A 22,187-nucleotide genomic window follows, 5' to 3' on the forward strand; every position below is an offset into this window, starting at 1 on the left:
ATATACACAAATCCTTTTAGGAATTGATTCTTGAATGTTTAGGACACATCTTGATGTATTTTGGATGAAGTCAGACCCATGGAGGTGAAGATCTGAAATGAGAAAAAAAGAGTAACTTTTTTTGGCCAAAACAATTTGTCCAAATTTCATGAATTTTTTTGGGTACCCAAATGAAATAGGAAGTGGCTAATTTTTTTAGGGAATAAACATATGTTATCCTAAAATAGAAATATGTAAAAAAATCTTCATTATTTTGTAAATTACATTTATATCAGGGGCCATATCTAAAGGTAATTTTTTGAGTACTTAGAAATTTCGTAAAAAAATACATATATTTAATATATAATATGATATTTATGCAGGTAAAAATATACCAAAATATCACAAATTCTATAGGGAACAAGAATATATATAGATAGGGCAGCTTACGCTTCGGATATGTCCACAAAATGGCCGCCAACCACACTGACTCAGACTCCCTAATCTGCCACTTGAAATGTAGGAAGGGTATGTCAATTTCAAGGTGTTATTTACTAATCTAATTATTATTGGATATGCATAAAAATTGTATGGTGGGTTGCTGGATAATTGTCGATTATTTTACGACTATAAAATTGAAATTCTGACACAAAAAAAATTTTTCGAAGGGAAATAAAATCGAAAAAAAAAAAATGTAAAACAATATAATATTTTAGCTAAAAAAATTTGATGATATTCAATCAAAAAAAAGTAAACAAAATTTTCCGACAAATAAACATCTAGAGGAATCATTACTCTGTGATAGTTCCTTAGTACGTAGTAATTTTGAAAGAATTGGGAAAAAACGAAAAAATGGCAATCACCGGAAAATCGAACACACCTATATATACGCCATATCTGGCTAAAAAAAAGATAGGCATGGGTAGCCAGATCATCTAGAAACACTTTCCAACACTATAATAATATAAGTTTTGCGACACTACTTGCCAATTCCTTACGGTAACATGACTAAGCGAAAAAATGCAAAACAAATAAAAAGGGGCACTCGCGGAAAAATGGCTAACATTCTAATATACGGCATTTCAGAAAAAAAAAATTCAGCCACGCGCTAGGCAAACCATCAAGGCACATTTTCCGACAAATAAACATCTAAATGAATCATTACTCTGTGATAGTTCCTTAGTACGTAGTAATTTTGAAAGAAATGGGAAAAAACGAAAAAATGGCAATCACAGGAAAATCGAACACATACCTATATATACGCCATATCTGGCTAAAAAAAAAAAAAGATAGGCATGGGTAGCCAGATCATCTAGAAACACTTTCCAACACTATAAAATTATAAGTTTTGCGACACTACTTGCCAATTCCTTACGGTAACATGACTAAGCAAAAAAATGCAAAACAAATAAAAAGGGGCACTCGTGGAAAAATGGCCATTCTAATATACGGCATTTCAGAAAAAAAAAAATTTCAGCCACGTGCTAGGCAAACCATCAAGGCACATTTTCCGACAAATAAACATATAAATGAATCATTACTCTGTGATAGTTCCTTAGTACGTAGTAATTTTGAAAGAAATGGGAAAAAACGAAAAAATGGCAATCACAGGAAAATCGAACACATACTTATATATACGCCATATCTGGCTAAAAAAAAAATAGGCATGGGTAGCCAGATCATCTAGAAACACTTTCCAACACTATAAAAATATAAGTTTTGCGACACTACTTGCCAATTCCTTACGGTAACATGACTAAGCAAAAAAATGCAAAACAAATAAAAAGGGGCACTCGCGGAAAAATGCCCAACATTCTCATATACGGCATCTCAGATAAAAAAAAAGACATGCACGTGTTAGCCCAACCATCAAGGCACACTTTCTAACACATAAACATGAAAAAAAAATCAATAATATACGGCAATTCCTTACTACGTAGTAAATTTTTACAGATATTGAAAAAAAAAACAGAAATTGGCAACCGCAGTTAAATACCCAATATACCAATAACTACGTCGTATCTGACAAAAACAAAATCACGCATGGGTAGCCAGATCATCTAGACACACTTTCCAACACTAAAAAAGCAAAAGTTTTACGACACTATTTCGCAATATCTTACGGAAAAATGACTTGGCAAAAAAATGAAAAAGGGGGTACTCGCGGTAAAATGCCCGACATTCTAATATACGGCATCTCAGATAAAAAAAAAGACATGCACGTGTTAGCCCAACCATCAAGGCACACTTTCTAACACATAAACATGAAAAAAAAATGAATAATATACGGTAATTCCTTACTACGTAGTAATTTTTACAAATATTGAAAAAAAACAGAAATTGGTAACCGCAGTTAAATACCCAATATACCAATAACTACGTCGTATCTGACAAAAACAAAGTCATGCATGGGTAGCCAGATCATCTAGACACACTTTCCAACACTAAACAAGCAAAAGTTTTACGACACTATTTGGCAATATCTTACGGAAAAATGACTTGGCAAAAAAATGAAAAAAAATGAAAAAGGGGCACTCGCGGTAAAATGGTCCTCGTGGTGATGAACGACATTTTAACTAAAAAAAAAAATCATGCACATGGTAGCCAAACAATCCACCAAGACTTTCCACAACTGATAACCTATACAAGTTGCACCATTCTACGACAATTTCATAATACGTAATAACTTTGATAATTATGCAAACTACCTTAGAAGGGTAAACTCGGTCGCGCTCGACCCCGACGCGTCTCAGAAATCGGGGAAGGAGTACAGCTACAGCAATGCACATCTGGACACTACTAGAGCGTGTAGGGGAGACACCTCCTGCAGGTCGATCACCCACAAATTCAGTCACAGGGGTGAGTCACGTGAGAAAAACCTGTTTTTTTTTGACGCTCGGGGTCGCGAACGACCCATCGTACCTATCCAGGGTTAAAAAGCTTTTTTGTTGGAAAATTAGTGGATAAAATTTTCAATGCTACAAAATCCCGATGCAAAGACAAAGGGGGTTCTCCAATTTCACATAAAACTGAGAGATTTGGGGATGATCTAAATGCTCCGCTACAAATTCTCAGGCCTCGAGTGTGTATTGGATCCAAAGATTTCAAAGTTGCTTCTGATCCTGAACCATATATTGGGCTACCATAATCAATTCTTGATAATACTAATGCTTTATACATCATTAGTAAAGTTGATCTCCTTGCACCCCAGGTTGTGTGAGATAATTTCCTCATTAAATTAAGAGCACTGTTACATTTGAATTTGATATATGATACACGTGCTTTCCAATTCAAATGGGTGTCAAAAATTAGTCCCAAAAACTTTACCTTATCTTGAAATTGGATTTGTACATTGCCCAATGTTAGATTGATATCTTGGTTCTGCTTCCATCTACTATTTTTATAAAACATTATAGCTTGAGTTTTTTCTGCCGAAAGTCTAAAACCAACAGATGCGGTCCACGCTAGTATTTTTCTAGTGGCACTATTTAGAATCCTTTGTAAATGACGCAGGCTATTGGAGGAATAGTAAATTGCAAAGTCATTACATATAGACTACTTTGCACTCCTTGTGGCATTTGATTAACAATGTCGTTAATTGCCAATGCAAAAAGAGTCCCGCTTAAAACACTGCCTTGCGGTACACCACTGTCAAGATTAAAAGATTCGGAGTAAATGTTATCAATACGAGTTTGAAACGTTCTTCCACCAATAAAATTTCTAATAAAAATAGGAAGGTGTCCTCGAAAACCATTCTGATGTAAGGATTTTAGTATCGAGTGTCTCCATGTTGTATCATATGCCTTTTGAATATAAAAAAATATGGCTATTGTGATCTGTTTTCGTTCAAAGCCTCTACGTATATAATTTTCTAAGTGTGAAAGTGAATCCAAAGAAGATCGTTCTGACTGTGTGCCAAATTGAGTAGTTGATAGAATATTATTGCGACGTAAACACCAATTTAGTCTATAATTTACCATTTTTTTCCAGTAATTTACATATGCAACTGGTTAATGAAATTGGTCTGTAATTGTTTGGATTACTTGGATCTTTCCCTGCCTTTACTATTGGTATTACTATTGCATGTTTCCATGCCTTTGGAAATAGGTGTTTGGTCCAAAGATGATTGTAAAAATCCAATAGATATGCTTTAGCTAAAGGGGCTAGATTTCTAATCATATCGAAATTTATCTTATCTTTACCCGGAGCTGTTGACCTACAATTAGATAAGGCAAATTCCAACTTCTCTTCAGTAAATCTTTTATTGTAATAGATATCCTCCATAGTATCAAAGTTCAATGGTGTTGCTTCTTCTCTTCTTTTAATGGCTCGAAAGTGGGCATCTAAATTATCAATGCTGCTTATATTTACAATATTATGGCCGATAATATTAGAGATTGTCTGCGTATCATGTATTAACGAGCCGTTATGCATTAATGCGTGTCTCGCTGGTTTGCTGTAAGAGCCATTAATCTTCCTAAACTTCTGCCACACCTTCTGCACAGAAGTATTATCCGATATGCTTGACACGTATTTTTGCCTTGAAATTATCTTGCCTTTAATTACTTCCTTTCTGAATTTAGCAGAAACCCTATTAAAATATGGTTTCAACACACTAATTTCTATTGCTATGTCAACCAGTTTGTTTATTTTATTCCCTAACATTAGGGGACCAGTGCTCAAATGTTTGAATCTTTTATTTAGGTTTTCTAATTTTCTTCCAACTGCATGCTTTTAGTTTTTCAGCTGGGTTAATGTCTCTGACCACCATGGGACTGAATGTTTTAACTGTCGGGTGCCAGTCAGAGTTATCGATTTATCAGCCACTTGTGATAAAATTCACGTCATCATTTGTTTTATCATGATCTTGGGAGTAATCAAAGGGAGGCACTTGCTTAGTGTAAAACTTGAACTTATCCCAGTCAGCTTTATCTGTATTATATCGTTGAATCGAAGAAGTTGGTGTATGTCCTAATATGGTAATCAAAATAGGAAAATGATCACTGGTAAACAGGTCGTCTAAGACATTCCATTCGAACCTATCAACAATATTATTGGAACAGAGAGTTAAATCTATTGACGAATAGGTTCCATGAGCTTTTGAATAGTAAGTGCTACTCTCTGCCTCATTTAATATACAGAGGTTATGATCATTCATCATCTGTTCAACCTTTGAACCATTTATGTCAACATCAACACAATTGGTGTCCCATATGGAGTTATGGGAGTTGAAGTCTCCTAGTAATAGTATATCCTCTTGCATTTTTGGGAGTACTTTAGGTAGATTTTGTATATCATAGTTGCAAGAGAGTTGATTGTACATATTATAGATATTAAAGGAGCTGTTATTGAGATGTAATCTAACTCCAGATAATTGAAATTCTGATGTGTTGAATATTGAAGCATCATAAGTTACTTTATTATGAACATATACTGCAGTCCCTAAAGTATTGGGAGAAGGGATTGAGCGAGATGCTAAATTGTAGTTTCCTATTGAAGGAACAGTATTATTAATATGTTGTAAGCATATTGCAATAGGGTTATAATTTTTCAATAGTCTTTGGATTTCCCCTAGATGTAAACAGGTTTTAAGACCATTCATATTCCACTGAATTATGTAAGGGTTGAACGTTACGGCAAAGAAGATAAATTTCCACTGGGTAAGGCATTATTTCTGCTTATTCTGTTGGAGATGGGTTTCTGCTTGACTACGCTAGTTGTAGTTTTTGAATCAGGATTTGGTTCTTTGGGTATGGCTCCCTGGGTTTTACCCTTGTTTGTATTTGCTTCCCGAGTGTCATTTGGATTAAGGTTAAGTTTTTCTATAAATTTTTCCAGTTGGAGGGTGCCTGTTGCACGTTTCTTTATTAGATGATCAACACACATACAACCAGCATTGTGGCTTTCTAATTTGCCATACTGGTTTTTGTTTTTGTTCTAAGTAAAATTATCTATTATATTATTCATCTTATGTACATTTAGATTTTTAGGGTCATTGAATTCTGCCATGAAGCAATCGTTACAACCACATGAAACTTTGTGTGTTGTATTTTCTGCCATTGTTTTATGTGAAAGCATTAATTTTCCAGTCATACCTAGAACTGGAGAAGGGCTTATTTCTTTAATGGGTGCATTATTATTCGACTTGCTTTCACTTCCTTGAGGGTCATTGGGATTCCTATGGACTTCAACGTTTATCACTTGTTTAGTGATGTGGTTATTGACCGTGTTAGGTTCGGATTCAGAGGTAGGAAGTTCTAGTAATTTTTTTATATCCATTTCAATTGCATCTGGTATAAATTCTATATTATTTGTTTTTTGGGGTTTGGGTGGTGTTGTATCTTCAATTACTCTTTTCTTGCTCACGCATTTTGATTTATGGGGCTCGATATCAACCATCTCTATTTCTCCTATGTTTTCTATAGACTTGCTGGCACTGTCTGTGGCAAGTGTGTTGAAACGGTTTTGCAGTGGAATACGGTCTTCTTGCTTTAAGGGACCATTTTGCCCTACTTTGTTATTTGGTTTTTTGTTTATTCTACTGCTATTATTGTTTTCCAGAATAGCTGGAACTGGATGAGAGTTCTGTGGTTTGCTGGAATTGTTGGAAATCTTGTCTGGCCTTGAGGGATTTGTTGATGAAGAAGGTGAAATCTCAGGATATTTAGATCCAGCAGTAACTGTGGGGTAAGTATTCCTTGAATTATTATTTGGCTTTACGGGATTGGACAAAACTCTGGCATATGTTGGATTAGAACCATTAAGTTTTTTCCTTGCTGCACCAAAGGTTATATGCTAATTATTGGCTGTCTCAATTATTGATTGCTCCAGTTTGTACTGAGGACACAGTTTAGAATTGGGAGAGTGAGCTCCCTCACAATGGAAACAAAACTTTTCATGAGTAAAATCTGCGGAGGTATCATGGAATTCGTTGGGATCATGAAATTCGGAACAAATATAACATCTTTTCTTATTAGTACACTTTACATTAATGTGGCCATACTCGTAACACTTATAACATTGCATTGGTCGTGGGTGGAATTTCTTGACCGGAATGTTTAAGTGTCTGATCTTGATGTAATCTGGTTGGTAATGTGATGAAAAGATTAAACAAATTGCATTATTATTCCCTTTTAGTTTTTAGCTTTAAGAATGGTAGCTGGGCATCTTTTCAGTATATTTTCATCAGAAAAATCACTTAGATCCCTACTATAAATAATTCCTTGTAAGAGTGGTGAGGAGAGAGACTCTGAATTATATCTGACGAGGAAGCTTTAAAATTATTCAACAATACAGCCTGAGATTCGTTACCTAGTTTAACAAGCCGACAACGGCCATAGCGTGTTAAGTTTCCCTGTGGAATACAGCCTACCTTTTTTCAATACATTCATACCCCTTTATCAGATTATTACAGCCCTCCTTGTATGAAACAACATACCAGACTGGTTCTGGTACTATTCTGGTATTTTCCAGAACTTCTTCATACAAGGTAGCGCATTTGGGTATAAAGTCATATTCAGAGTCTAAAACATTTTTGATACTATGCAATTTCACTCGACAAGAAAGGTCAGAAACTTTACCATTTCTTATTTCATGAAAAGCATTTGTAGCTTGTAATGTGTTACTAAAAGTGACATAAGCCTCAAATTCTTGTTTATCTTTGGAGAGCTGCAGTTTCTTTCTTGTTATATCTCCAAACTTTTTCAGACCATTAAATAATTCTTCATAATTCCCATTGCGAGTAATTCCCTCACAATATAGGACCCTTAAATATTCATTTAAACTGCCAGTTTTTATTTCTCTGGCATCTGGGGGAAGTTGGAATGAAAGGTTCCAGAGTAATAACACTGTATGAATGCGAATCCATCGAGTGAACTATTTTCCTGGAAGAGTCAACCAGAGAGGAAGCGGATTGGTAGTCAACGGGTTTCGGTGGGGTCGCCATAATGACGACAAGATTCATTTCATCTGGATATTCCCCCCACCCACCAAGGAGCCACACTTAGAGGACGGCGACTGTTTAGTACCTCTAAAAGTGAGGCATTTGTTGACCGAATGCCCCAATTATAACAACTTAAGGAATAGATATCTGTTTGAGGCTTGAGGTGAGGGTGGCAGGTTCATCCTTGCCAAGATTCTTGGAAAGGATATGTCCTACTATGCAAGTGGCATTTTTAGATTTATTTCAGAAGCAGGTCTTCTGAAAACTATTTAACTTTTATGACATTCAACTTTTATGATTTTAATTGAATACTCTTTTATTTTTAATTTTATTTTTGTATACATAAATTAAATGTTACCGGCGTCAATGACCTTAAATGTCAGGATGCCTGAAAACTTTAAATCAATCAATCAATCAACTTAGAGGACGGGTTCATCCCTACAATTAGGGCCGCCCTAGGGGTAATATCCAGATATACACCCCGCCCTCAGCACTTGAGGCGTCATGACGGCCGTCAACGTCAGACCCAGCACTGAGGGAAAGGTTTGACATAAAACTTTCCCCTCGCTCGGTCACGTCAGGTACTCGAGTTCTTTTGAGATGGCATGCCGTCTATCCCACCTGCGTCAAATCCAAAGAGGCAGCCAAACCATAATCAAACACAAGCCAAAGTCAATAACAAGTTCATGTCCAAGAGTTGGAGATGGGAAAAAAAAAAGAAAAAACAATAGGAAAAGAGAAAGTGCTGACTAATTTAGTTGGATCAACCGTTTGGCACCAAGGACCAGTGGGAAAGCAATTCCCACCAAACATCGGAACCCAGCTGCTAATCCCTAAGCCTCCCATCCTCATCAAGGCTTCAGCCTCTGGGGGGGCTGGCGCGGGGGAAAAGTCAGAATAGACTTCCCCACAGCGGCCACATCCGAAGATCGTGGGCACGCAGGAGAGACGACTGCTGCCCGAGGGCGCTGGCGCGCGGGAAAGCGCTAGCGCGCAGGGGATTACTGACGTGCAGGAGAGCGCTGGCGTGCAGGAGTGCGCTGGTGCGCAGGAGAGCGCTAGCACGCAGCAGGTTGATGGCGCGCAGGAGAGCGCTAGCACGCAGCAGGTTGATGGCGCGCTGCCGCGCAGGTAAGGGATGGCGCGGGCGCGCTTGCTCGGGCAAAGCCTGGCGCGCAGGAGAACGTGGGCGTGTATGCTCTGCTTTGCTGGCATAGCAGGTGAAGAAGTATGCGCACGTTGGCACGTACGCCCTTGATGCCCTGTATTAGGGTTAGATGATGCCTGACGAGCGTGAGGGTCAGGTTTCGTCGGAGCGTAGCGCGCATCAGCACTCAGGAACGGTGACGTCAGGTCGGGAGGTTAGACGGGTGGAAGGTCGACGTGACCTTTGAAAGGACAACCTTCCACCGAAGGGGATCGCGAACGATCTGCTGAGAGGTCCAGGACTGTTATGTATTTATGTTGATAACTACCTATTACAAGAGGTTATATTTGTGTTTACAGATACTTACTACTCATTAAGCATAACTACCCTGTTAACTATCTTGTCTTCTTTTAAACTGTATATCATTATAAATTAGTCTTAAAAATAAAGTCATTCAGGAAGGATCTATCTGAGTTTCGTTTACATCTAAATATACTTCAATGGCGACGAGGAACTGACTCACGAAAGGGAAAATTAAGGATGGCGCATTTGGGTAATATAGCAGCATATGACAAATCCGAGGACTTTGAAGATTATGTCGAAAGGTTTGATCAGTTCTGCTTAGCAAATGACATAACAGAGGAAGATAAGAAACGGGCAGTTTTCTTGAGCGCCGTCGGCACTCCTACATATGGACTTCTGAAAACATTGCTTGCCCCAAATAAGCCCTCATCAAGGACTTATCAAGAACTTACTGAGCTTTTGAAAAATCACCTCCACCCAAAACCCATCCTGATAGCTGAACGTTTCAAGTTTTACAATAGGAAACAACGTCCAGGAGAATCCATTACTGATTATGCAACGGAGCAACGGAAATTGGCGGAAACATGTCAGTTTGGTGCGTTTCAAGAGGAAGTTTTAAGAGACTTGTTTGTTATTGGATTGGCCAACCGCTCGGCACAGAGGAAACTATTAAGTGAACAGGAGCTTGACTTAAAGAAAGCTTTTTCGATTGCGCTAAGTCAGGAAATGGCTGATGAAAACGTCACGAAGATTCAGGGTCAAACTCAGGAGGTAAACAAAGTTGTTGGGCCGACAGCTTCTCTCAAGTGTTATCGTTGCGGGAAGACAAACCATAAGGCTGATGTTTGTTTCCATAAGGATACTGAGTGTAATGGGTGTCATAAAAAAGGACACCTTCGGAGAATGTGCCGAATGGAAAATCACACCACAGTCAATCGAAATTTGAAATATGGAAGACAAGGAAGGAAACGATCGACGGTCAACATGGCAGAGGAGGAGACCAGCGGCTCGGAAGAAGAAACTACAGGGTGCAAACTGCAGGATGAATTGGTGCATACATTGAAATACTGTGTTAAGAAAATGAAAGCAAGACACAATAAGGTTCCAGAGATAATAGTGAAAGTTAAATTAAATGGGATACCCATTGATATGGAATTGGACACAGGAGCTTCTGTGTCACTGATCAGTGAAGAGTTCTACGCTAAACATCTGAAAAAAACAGTACTTCAATCCAGCGATATTGTGCTGAAAACCATGACTGGAGAAAAAATAGAAGTTGTCGGGATGTGTTACATAACTATGGAAGTTCATGGACACAGAGTGGATGAAGTGCCAGTGTATGTGGTACAGGGGAATGGACCTGCCTTATTCGGTAGGGACTGGCTGCATTTTGCTAAATTTGACTGGAAAAAGTTAGCTGTAAATCATTTATATTCTGGTACTCTGAAAACCTCAAAGTTAGACGAACTGTTAAGGAAATATGGTGATGTCTTTGATGGTAAACTGGGTACAGCCAAGAATATAAAGGCTCATATTCGTGTAAGAAAGGATGCAAAACCAATCTTTTATAAAGCGAGGACAGTTCCTTATGCAATCAGGGATGCTGTGAATGCAGAACTTAAAAGACTAGAATTGGAAGGAATTATTGAGAAAGTTGAATATAGTGAGTGGGCGGCACCGATAGTGCCAGTTTCAAAAGACAATGGTTCTATTAGGATCTGTGGTGACTTCAAGGTCACCATAAATCGTTATGTGGAAAACCCTGAACATCCAATGCCAAATCCAGATGAACTTTACCAGCGACTGAACGGTGGAAAAACTTTCTCAAAGTTAGATTTATCACAAGCTTATCAGCAAGTGGAATTAGATGAGGAATCTAGGAAATATGTCACAATCAACACACCACTTGGTTTGTACAGATATACCCGTTTACCATATGGTGTCTCAGCAGCACCACAACTTTTTCAGTCTTTAATGGATAAAGTTCTGCAAGGAGTACCTTGTGGATGCAACATAGATGATATTAGTCTTACTGGGAGAACCGAAGCTGAACATTTACACAATCTTGAAAAGGTACTTGAGCGGTTGCACATCAATGGGTTGAAATGTAATTTGTCGAAATGTGAATTTATGAAGCCCTCCTTGAAATATTTGAGTTTCATTGTGGATGAAGAGGGTATCCATATGACGGAGGATGCCATTGCAGCAGTCACGGATGCACCAAGGCCAGAATCAAGGTCTGAAATACAATCCTTCCTGGGGCTGGTAAACCATTACCGTCGTTATGTGCCAAATCTCTCATCAGTTGCAGCACCTCTCACCGAATTACTGCATAAAGACAGAAAATGGCATTGGTCAGTAGAGTGTGAAAGAGCTTTTTCCGAGATTAAAAAAATGCTGACCACTGAAACAGGAGTATTAGTGCACTATGATTTGAGTAAACCTGTGACGTTGGCAGTAGATGCATCACCCAAAGGACTTGGGGCAGTGCTTTCCCATATCACCAGTAACGGAGAGAGACCAATTGCTTATGCATCAAGGATGTTAACACCCACTGAACGTAACTATTCCCAAATTGAGCGTGAGGGTTTGGCAATCATCTTTGGACTACGGAAGTTTCATCAATATTTATATGGTCGTAAATTCACCCTTATTACAGATAACAAACCACTGTCATACATTCTGGGACCCAGGAAGGGCATTCCAGTCCTTGCAGCTGCAAGAATACAACGCTGGGCTATACAGTTAGCAGCTTATGATTATGACATTGAATTACGTCGTTCAAGTGACAATGGAAATGCTGATGCACTCTCACGGTTGCCTTTACCAGATTGTGACTCCAATGCATCAGATAAGCTTGTAAATTGGACACAAGAAGCAACTGCATTTAACAGGCACCAGGTGAACTCTCTTCCTGTAACTGTGAAATCTGTTGCAAGGGAAACTTTGCATGATGCTGTAATGGCTAGAGCTTTATATTACACAAGAAATGGATGGCCAGACTCGGAGGACGTTGCACAGGAACTGAAACCCTTCCATAGCCGTCAGCGTGAGTTTTCAATTGAAGAGGGATGTCTTCTATGGGGTGCCAGGGTGGTAATACCGTCTAGATATAGAACTCAAATCTTAGAAGAGCTACATGGTGGTCATCCGGGGATTGTTAGGATGAAGGGATTAGCTCGCTTGCATGTGTGGTGGCCGAATATCGATCAAGATATTGAAAACACTGTGCAAGGGTGCTCGGCTTGTCAGGCTACTCAGCCAATGCCGACTCGTGCTGAGGGTAATCCGTGGAAATGGCCTTCCGGTCCGTGGAAAAGAGTACATGTTGATTTCGCAGGACCATTCCTGGGGCAAATGTACCTCATTATGATTGACGCATTTTCAAAATGGCCAGAAGTACACCCAATGAAATCAATTACAACTATGAATACCATCGAGATCATGCGGCGGGTATTTGCTCAGCATGGGGTTTGTGTAGAGCTCGTGTCTGATAATGGAAGACAGTTTGTAGCTGAGGAATTTAAAGAGTTCATGACCCAAAATGGTGTAAAGCATATACTGATACCCGCTTATCACCCAAGCAGTAATGGGCAGGCCGAAAATACAGTAAGAACATTCAAACAAGGAATGAAAAGGGCGATGAGAACATTGCAATCGTGTAATACATCTTTAAATACCAAGTTGTGTCAATTTCTACTCACTTACCGAACTACACCTCACTGTACAACAAAGCGCACGCCTGCAGAGCTCATGGGTCGGCAGTTGCGCACTCGCCTTGATTTAATACACCCAGATGCATCTCAGAGAATTGAAAGAAAAGCCTCAGAGAACGAGAAACCAATGAGGGAATTCGATATAGGGGACGTGGTACTGGTTCGGGATTATCGTCAAAATACCAAGAAGGGCATATGGACTCGAGGAGTTGTGGTTCTTAAATTGGGTCCATGTACATACAATGTACAAGTGGACGGTAACTTAATATGGAAGAGGCATATTGATCAAATGAGACTGATCTCCAATGATTCTCAAGATAGCAAAAGTGAACTCTTAGCACGTGATTTTTCAGAGTTGATCAGCTATCCAGACCCACCATTACCAAAAGAGTTCATAAATACTCATGAAGAGTTAGGTGATGAAGTTGCAGGTGCAGAGAAGAATGAAATCCCAAATGTAGAAGAAAAGGAGGCGGCAGCTGCAGAAAAATTATCGGGAAATGAAAATGGTAAACCTTCTGATGACTCACCTGATAGATCGATATCTGAATTACCAAAACTTCGAAGGTCTAGCAGACAAAGTAGACCACCTGACTATTTTAGAATGTAAAATGATTAATAATATTCTGCATGTTTTGTATTATTTATTCGAAGCTATGCCACCATTTAAGTATTGATTGTTTATCCTTTCATTTGCTTTAATCTTTCATTCTTTTTCGCGAGGGGAAAAGGTGTTATGTATTTATGTTGATAACTACCTATTACAAGAGGTTATATTTGTGTTTACAGATACTTACTACTCATTAAGCATAACTACCCTGTTAACTATCTTGTCTTCTTTTAAACTGTATATCATTATAAATTAGTCTTAAAAATAAAGTCATTCAGGAAGGATCTATCTGAGTTTCGTTTCCATCTAAATATACTTCAAGGACCAAAGCAGGAACAGTCGGTGATCGCTGGCGAGGCTCCTCTGTGGGGGACTGCAACGAAGATGTAGAACCAAAGAGGCGCCTCCTCACCGCAGGTGAAGAAAGGCCTCTTTGGCGAAGAGGAAGGCGAGCCTTGCGACGAATACGCCCTCTAGGGGCCGTGGGATCAGCAAGCTGACCTTCTGCAGTCCTCTGAAGAGGAGTCTCCGTAAGTGAACTCCCCCGAGGGGAAGAAACACCAGCAGGAGAGACTGTTGGACTTAGTTTCTCCTTCGTTGGTCGAACAGGATCGGGAGAAACTAAGCCTCCAGCTACTGTGCGGTGAGAAGAGGTAGAGGTAGTAGGAGATACCGCATTGGATACCTCTGACACCACAACGTCGACAATCGACAGAAGATCAACCTCTGTCGGAGGCGGCGATTGCTAGACAGCGGCACCTAATCGGATGTAATCAAGTAATGCTTCCTTGAGGGCAAACCCTCGAGCCCCAAGGAAGACCAAAGCTGAAAAAGATGGGTTAGAGACAAATCCTCCCCCGGGGGGAGGGGTGGAGCTGCCTCGCTAGGGGAGGCAACCCCATCTCTCGAACCCCGAGTTCAGGAAACAGAACCACAGTCTACGCTACCACTCGACAGTCTCTCGAAAGAGACCGACCGAGTGGGAGCTTCGGAGGAGGTTTGAGCGACGGAAAAAGAGGCCTTGGGTTTTTCTCCTTTCAAAGAAACCTTCGAAGGAGAAATATCTCGTTTGGACTTCTTCCGTCGCCGTGAAAACCTCTCCCACTGGGAGGTAGACCACTCCCTGCACTCACTACACTTATTATCATTATCACACAGTTGACCTCTACAGGCAGGGCAAAGGGTGTGAGGGTCTGTCTTGACCGCCGACATGAACGTTCCACAGGGGTGTCGGGTAATCCAGGGCAGGTGCGCATAATAGTAGAGGCCAACTTCACACACAAAACTGTCAAAAAGAGAAAGCAAAAAAAGCATTAATGGCTGCCAAGAGCGGTGAGGATGACAGCGGACATGTCCGACTACCATCCGAGCCGAGAGCATAGTGAGTTCAAGCACAGGTGTGTGTGTGTGGGGGGGGGGGGTAGCAAGCAACCTTCCCCTACCCCGGCTAACTAGCGGTGTTAGTAAACCCTCGTTAGATTTTAAAGGCTCGTCATTTCAGCTACGCCGAAACTATTACAGTACCCCTAATAAATAGCGTGGTTTGTATTTCAGTTACGAAACAAAATTAAGGGAATATCAGGATAGTTGAGATCTCCCATGGGTTCAAAATTATGATAAGAGTCATTAAAAAAAGAGCTAATAGTCTAACCTGTCCTGTAAGTGAACAAATAATTTTGACCTCAATTCTAATCGATAAAAGTTTTTTCTTTTTTGCTGAGTAGGCTTTAATTGGTTGGACATTGGATAATTTTGTCCGAAGGCAGTACAATTAGTTTGGCGATTCTTACCTGGAGAAGATCCTTTATCCTGCAAGGTCATTCTTTCCATTTTCTTGACTGGTGTAACCACTTTAAAAAAGCCGGCATCAAAAGTCACCTTTTCTGGGCTTTTAACACCTGAAAAACATAGTATTTCACTATAATACACCACACTGCACACAAATTAAATCATCAAAATATTGAAAGCAACTTTAATACCTCAACCTATGGAAACTACTTCTATAAAATTTTGAACCAAGTAAAAAGGACAAACATCCTTATCTAATTAATATGACAAATTCGGAGATAATTTGTATTTTTCCTAACCATATAAACCTTAGCTATTTACATTGGGTTTACCTTTCGGCGTAGCTGAAATGGCGAGCCATTAGAATTTAACGAGGGTGTATTACCCCCGCGCTAGTTAGCAGGGGGGTAGGGGAGTGGTAGCTAGCTACCCCTCCCCCCCCTCACACACCGGTGAACTGCTTCACTTCACTTAGAGGTAGGACTTGTCTTGGGGGACAGGGCTGGCGGGCAAATATGTGTAAATAGCTAAGGTTTGTATGGTTAGGAAAAATACAAATTATCTCCGAATTTGTCATTTGTTCCGTAACCGAAATACAAACCCCGCTATTTACATTGGGTGACTTACCCCTTAGGAAGGGTGGAAAGTCCTCAGCCATACTGGCATTGGCTTTACCCGGGGACTCAGAATCCGAGTGAGTCGCACTCGAGAAAAGGAGTCCCTGCACCTCACAAGTTCCTTGCTCCGCAAGGAAACGTGTGGCCTACATAAGCTTGTGTGTGAAGGAAGAAGTGTGACCCATCCTAGGCAGTTGACCTGGAGTTCCAGAAGGAACTCTGGGTTAGGACGTTCCCAACACCACCTCGTCAGGGTATGGGGGACGCGACAGTATTGACTCAATACTCAGAACACAAGGAAGCATGGTTTACCTGCAGAGGTTTGAGGTCAGCTATGCAGAGACCAGGATGCTGCTTCCCCAGTAGAGGGGACGATGAAGAAAGAAGTAAGGGCCAGACATACTTCTTTCGTTCATGCAGACTAAAACCTGATAACAATGCCCTCAACCTTTTGCTACCTGTCCAAAAAGGAGCCTGAGGTTAGACCAGCTGTTGTGTAGCCACCACAGAGCGATAGAAACGTATCGATACTCATGTGGGTCACGTCCTGCAGGAAGCGGGCTGCGAAGGACATTAGACGCTTCCAGACTTCAGCTTGTAGCACCTGCGTCACAGAGTAGTACTACTCGAAGGCGAGGGACGTTGCGATGAATCCGACATCGTGCTGTAGGGCGACGTGACGGGGGAGGGTCTGGATTCAGGTCGAGATGAATGTCCTTGAGTCCGAGCTGAAGAGGTATACTGGTGACTCTCCCGTGTCCTTCCTGTGCTCCCAACCCCGACTGTACGTGAGGACAAACTGCAGCTGTTCCCAAAGATAACTCCTCGATTCCTTTACTGGCAAGGAGAAGGTTTGGGTCATCTGATACAGAATGGTGACTCGAAATCTTGAAGGAGTTGGACCGAAGGGCCGGGACCCCAAGATTCTGAGTCTAGCAAACAACTCAGGAGCGAACCTGAATGTTGCCTTCCCCTATTCCTTAGAAAGGGCAGAGTCGTACGAGACCAAGAAGATTGCTTACACACTGGCCGAGGCCAGAGTGAGCAGGAGCACCGTCCCCCAAGACGGAATACGATCAGAGGCCTGATGTACTGGTTGTTGAGAAGATCTCTTAAGGGACTAAAAAGTCCGAATCATGCTCCATGGAGGAGGTCTCACTCCTACTGGGGGCAGGGACGTTCGCAGCTTCGCATGAGCGAAGAAAGGTCCAGCGGGAAGGAAAAGTCTATTCCTTTTAGCCTGAAAGCCAGGGAAAGGCTGAGCGACAGGCTTCACTGCCGAGAGCGGAAAGGAGTTTCCTCCCGCCGAAAAGCAATAAGTTCGTTATTGCTGGAGGAGAGGCCTCAAAGGAAGAGGTATCTCTCCCACGACACCAACCACAGAAGACTCTCCACATCGCCTGGTAGACCCCTGCGGATGACTATCGCAGGTGACGCGACCTCCGCTCCGCAACTGTAGCGGGTTGTCTCTTCTTGAGGAGGCGGCGTAGTGTCTCCAGGCGTGAAGCCGAAGCGATGCCATGGCTCGTGAAAGATGTTGTAGTGCGGTTGTTTGAGTAGCCTGTGCCGTGAGAGAAGCTCTCCCGGGAGTTCCGTCAGGGGAAGCAGAGGGTCGGGAAACCATTCCGGGTATAGTCACAGTGGAGCTCTCAGGGCCATCGAAAGGTTGACAGACAACCTGGTCTTGTTGAGACCCATTCTCAACAGACAACAATGGTGGGAAGACGCAGGCGTCGATGTTGTCCCACCATCACCGAAAAGCATCTTGCCAAAGAGTCTTGGGGTCTGAAACTGGGGGGAAGAACAGCGAAAGCTTGAAGTTCCAGGCTATCGCGATCAGGTCCCCCAGGCCAGGACTTGCTGGTTACTAAAGGCCAAAGACCCCCAGGTACCCTCTATCTGCGAGGCTCTGGTCATATAGTCGGAGAGAACATTCCTCTGCCCGGAATGAGCGAGCCGATAGTGGTATTGAGAGGACCTCGGATTATCTCAGTATCTCTACTGCAAGATGCGAAGGTATGAAAATGCGTCCCTTGCTGGTTGAAATACGCCAGTACCATGAAGTCGTCGCGCACGGAGCGACTCGGCAGGAACTGTAGGATCTGTAGAGGGGCCAGATTACGGCCCCTAAGCCTGCCTGAATGATGGAGAGGTATCCTTCAGGTCCTGACCATAGGCCTGAACCGGAACATGCACCTCCCCCCCCCCCCCCCATTTTTCTTTGACGAGTCCGAGAACAGCATTAAAATGTGGGGAAAGGACGAGAATATCCACTCCCATCAAGAGGTTCCATAGGTCAACACTCATTGCAGGTCTAAACATTCCGCTGGTCCCATAGGGGCCAGAAAGTCCGGTTAATCGTTGCTTGATACAACCGGAACTTGGGCCGCCCCACAGGGAACTTATCCTGAGGGGACCGTTCGGGACTTTAGACGGGTCAATGAGGAAAAGAGACTCAGGAAACGTTCCAAGGTAGGGCTGAAAGCTCTGCTTGAATGAGAACAGGTACTGCGACTCTCCTCAGCCTTGCCACAGTCAACTGAAGGGAAGGCTCGGAGAGGGAGGCAACAGCATCTGGCGTCCCCAGGCGGTCACCCATCCAAGTACTGACCAGACCCAACGTTGCTTGACTTCGCTGATCGGACGAGAAGCGGTGTTTCCAACATGGTAAGGCCGTTGACTCAATATCATGGCTAGATACTCCAGCTGTTGAGGCAGAAGTAGAGAAGGCTCCTAACAAATTACCATGATCCCCCACTCATGGTAAGGATCCGGAATCTTGTCCCAGCGTTGAAGAAGGTCGAACCCGAGCCTACAGGAGTTGACCAGACCTCCAAAAGGCAAGGAGGCGGAAGCCTGCTCCTGAGCGGCCATGAGGAAAGCAGGGAGAGTTCTCTGGGGAAAAACCTGCGATGCCACGGCGGGATCGCCACACCGCATCTTAAGTCTAGGCTGAATTCCAAGAGCTTCCTGGAAGATGGATGGAATGGAAACTGGAAGTACCCGTCCTTCCGATCCAGGGCCTAAGGAGTCCTGCCGCCTCGTTACCAGTCTGATCGATTCTGCTGTTCCACGCTGGACGAAGTTTGTTCGACAAACTTTATCAGAACTGAGAGGTCGACGACGGAATTCCCGTCTCAGATGCTTTCCTACGAGAAAGGATCGACTGAAGAAGCCGGGGGGTGAAGCCGTCGACGACCCTATGGAGGAACTTCTCAACTTCTCCTAAGGCATGGATCATTCTGCCCAAACGGGCAAAACTCTTGCCGACCCCATGGCATAGAGGTTCAGTGACACTGAATTCGCTGACAGAGACGGAGAGATGGCAAGAACGAGGCACGATATCCTTGGCTGATCACAGAGATCGTGCAGGAATCGGCATCGGGAAGCTGTCATTCGGATGAGTAACCTTAGGCATCCTCCCATCGTGAGACCTGCAAGGGGGGGTTGCCAATCCTAGAGTTTGTGAACTCTGTTGCTCCCTCTAAGATTATGCCCCCCCCCCCCCCCCCCCCCGGGAGAGCCTCCCGTGCTACCTGTCCCTGACAGGAGGGGACTGCTATTGGACACCTTGTCTTAGCTGCCGTAGCCGGTCCGATAACTTAGGACGACGAGGCTGAAAGAAGAGGCGCTGGAGCCCTGCAGGATCTGGAAGAAAGCGCCTTGGAGGAGTGAAAACGGAAGTCAACTTCCTCCGCACAACTGCTGTCCATATCTCTGTCCTTGGGTACAAACAAGGACCTGGTAAGCCCCTTCCACGAGATGGAGAAGAGGAAGGGTTAAACCAGTCACCCCTTGCCCGACGGAGAAATCTCGAATGGAAAGCTCCCTGGCAAGACCCTTCCAGGGAATGACGAGGAAGGGCTAACCCAGGTTCTGGAAAGAAAAATGTTGCTCAGACCTCCCTGAAGATTCTTCCTGCTCTTGCATGTGCCATGCTCTGTGTTTATGGGGTGAAGACCGTGTTCTGGAAATACGCTCCAGAAGACTCACCAGGCTGGCCATGTTGCGAAAACCCTATGGGAATCGCGGTCGCAATCGCCCTGGCGCTCGCGCGATGGTAAATCAATGGTTTGCGCGTGGCACAATGTGGAAGCGCCCATGCGCGGGCACGCAGGAGCGCAGACGAAAGTGCGCGAGGGAGCGCAAAAGGAGGGCGAGCGTGGTAGGAAGGGCGAGAGCTGGTGGTCGGAATCCGAAAGTTCACAGGCGAGCGATGACCCGTAGGCGAGCAATGGATACTGCAGGAATCAAGTCGACGTTCGCGGGACGGAACACCGTCGGTTCGCGGGACGGAACACCGTCGGTTCGCGGGACGGAACACCGTCGGTTCGCGGGACGGAACACCGTCGGTTCGCGCGACGGAACACCGTCGGTTCGCGCGACGGAACACCGTCGGTTCGCGCGACGGAACACCGTCGGTTCGCGCGACGGAACACCGTCGGTTCGCGCGACGGAACACCGTCGGTTCACGCGACGGAACACCGTCGGTTCGCGCGACGGAACACCGTCGGCCCGCGCGACGGAATACGGTTGGTTCGCGCACGGGCGAACATTGGAGCGCATGTGCGCGGGCACGTGGGCGTGCGGTCGCGCGGGCACGTGGGGGTGCGGTCGCGCGGGCACGTGGGGGTGCGGTCGCGCGGGCACGTGGGGGTGCGGTCGCGCGGGCACGTGGGCATGCGGTCGCGCGGGCACGTGGGCATGCGGTCGCGCGGGCACGTGGGCATGCGGTCGCGCGGGCACGTGGGCATGCGGTCGCGCGGGCACGTGGGCATGCGGTCGCGCGGGCACGTGGGCGTGTGGTCGCGCGGGTGAGAGCAGGCGGTCGGAAGACCGATGGCGCGTAGGCGGGCGATGGCGCGTTGACGAGCGATGGCGCGTTGACGAGCGATGGCGCTATGAAAAAAATTAATAATAGTTGGGGAAAATACAAACCATTTCCACATATAACAAGCTTGGGTTATAAATGTTTTAAAGTAACTCTCATTATCAATTCCCTTTTGTCATAATGTCTGATATTCTGCCCCAGTACTGTATTGTATAATGATTTCCCTTATATTCACGGTAAAGATTCAAGTTTTCTTATATAGGTTTACATATTTTGCCAGCAACAAATTCATTTATTTTTATAACAGAAAGTCATGAATAGAAGCATTATTTATAGTTTTAAGGGGTATTATAATATTTTTTGGTCCTACCAGTTGTCTAATCACATTTGTTTTTGCAGCACGCCCTACTCTCTGTAGGGTTTTTTTCTTTAGAGAGGCAACTAGAAGTTGAGAGAAGACGTGGCACAAGAAATATGAGTTGAAGGGTACTGAATGATTCCTACAACTGAATAGGGTTAATCAGCTTAGTATTAACTTCCTTTACCCTACTGAATGAACAGTGTATAGAAAAGTGAGTAAATCCATCCCTGGAATTGAATGTACAGTATCGCAAAATGGGATTATCTCGTTTGATAGAAATAAATGATGCATTGCTCAAAATGAGTGAAACGGGAGAAGGTGAAGATAGGAACTCAATTTTCAATGCTCAGCTAGAAGATGTTGTCATTAGACAAGTTTTGACATCGGGCACGGCCCTTCTTCAGTATTCTCAGTTCAGTTGAAAAAGAGCTTCGACAGTTGAAAACCTTGCGAATCCAAGATTTCATCAACAAGGATCAAGATATTGTTACCACACATCACCAGATCACAAAAGGTGATTCCATACTGGAACTTAGTGATGGACAGTTTTTTTTAAATATTTGCCCCAGAACCAAGTGAACGTAAAGGGGCCTAAAACCGTCTTTTTGCAGAAGACCACAAAGTTTTAAGTGTCATAAACATTAATAGTAAACTGTAACTATTGAAATGGCATACTGGTACTTGCCCAAATAGATACAGGGTTAGGAGTGTTTCTGTTTTACTCTTGTACTGAATAGGAACACTTATGAGTGTCCCCCCAGTGGAAATCTTGATTGTGTAATTTCCTGTTTGTTTATAATTGTTACCCTGTTACTGAAGTTTGACGTAAAGGAATGCTAATTTTGTCTTTAATTTTCAATTTGGATTGATGGGTCAATGTAATTGTAATCCTA

The 22,187-nt window shown here is 43.1% G+C and overlaps 1 protein-coding gene and 1 non-coding gene across 2 annotated transcripts in view; both read right to left on the reverse strand.

Moving 5' to 3' along the window:
* The window catches only part of LOC137623198 (disks large-associated protein 5-like), a 156,422-nt gene that overhangs the window by 11,826 nt on the left and 122,409 nt on the right, over positions 1-22,187 (reverse strand). The window contains exon 7 of the mRNA XM_068353902.1: positions 15,488-15,595. Coding sequence (XP_068210003.1) covers positions 15,488-15,595 — 108 coding nt within the window. The remainder of the gene's footprint in view (positions 1-15,487; positions 15,596-22,187) is intronic.
* LOC137623936 (5S ribosomal RNA) lies at positions 18,665-18,783 on the reverse strand. Its single transcript, XR_011040689.1, has one exon. It is a non-coding gene; the product is annotated as a 5S ribosomal RNA (ribosomal RNA).

This window comes from Palaemon carinicauda, chromosome 30, assembly GCF_036898095.1.
Source record: "Palaemon carinicauda isolate YSFRI2023 chromosome 30, ASM3689809v2, whole genome shotgun sequence".
Classification (NCBI taxonomy): Eukaryota; Metazoa; Arthropoda; class Malacostraca; order Decapoda; family Palaemonidae; genus Palaemon; species Palaemon carinicauda.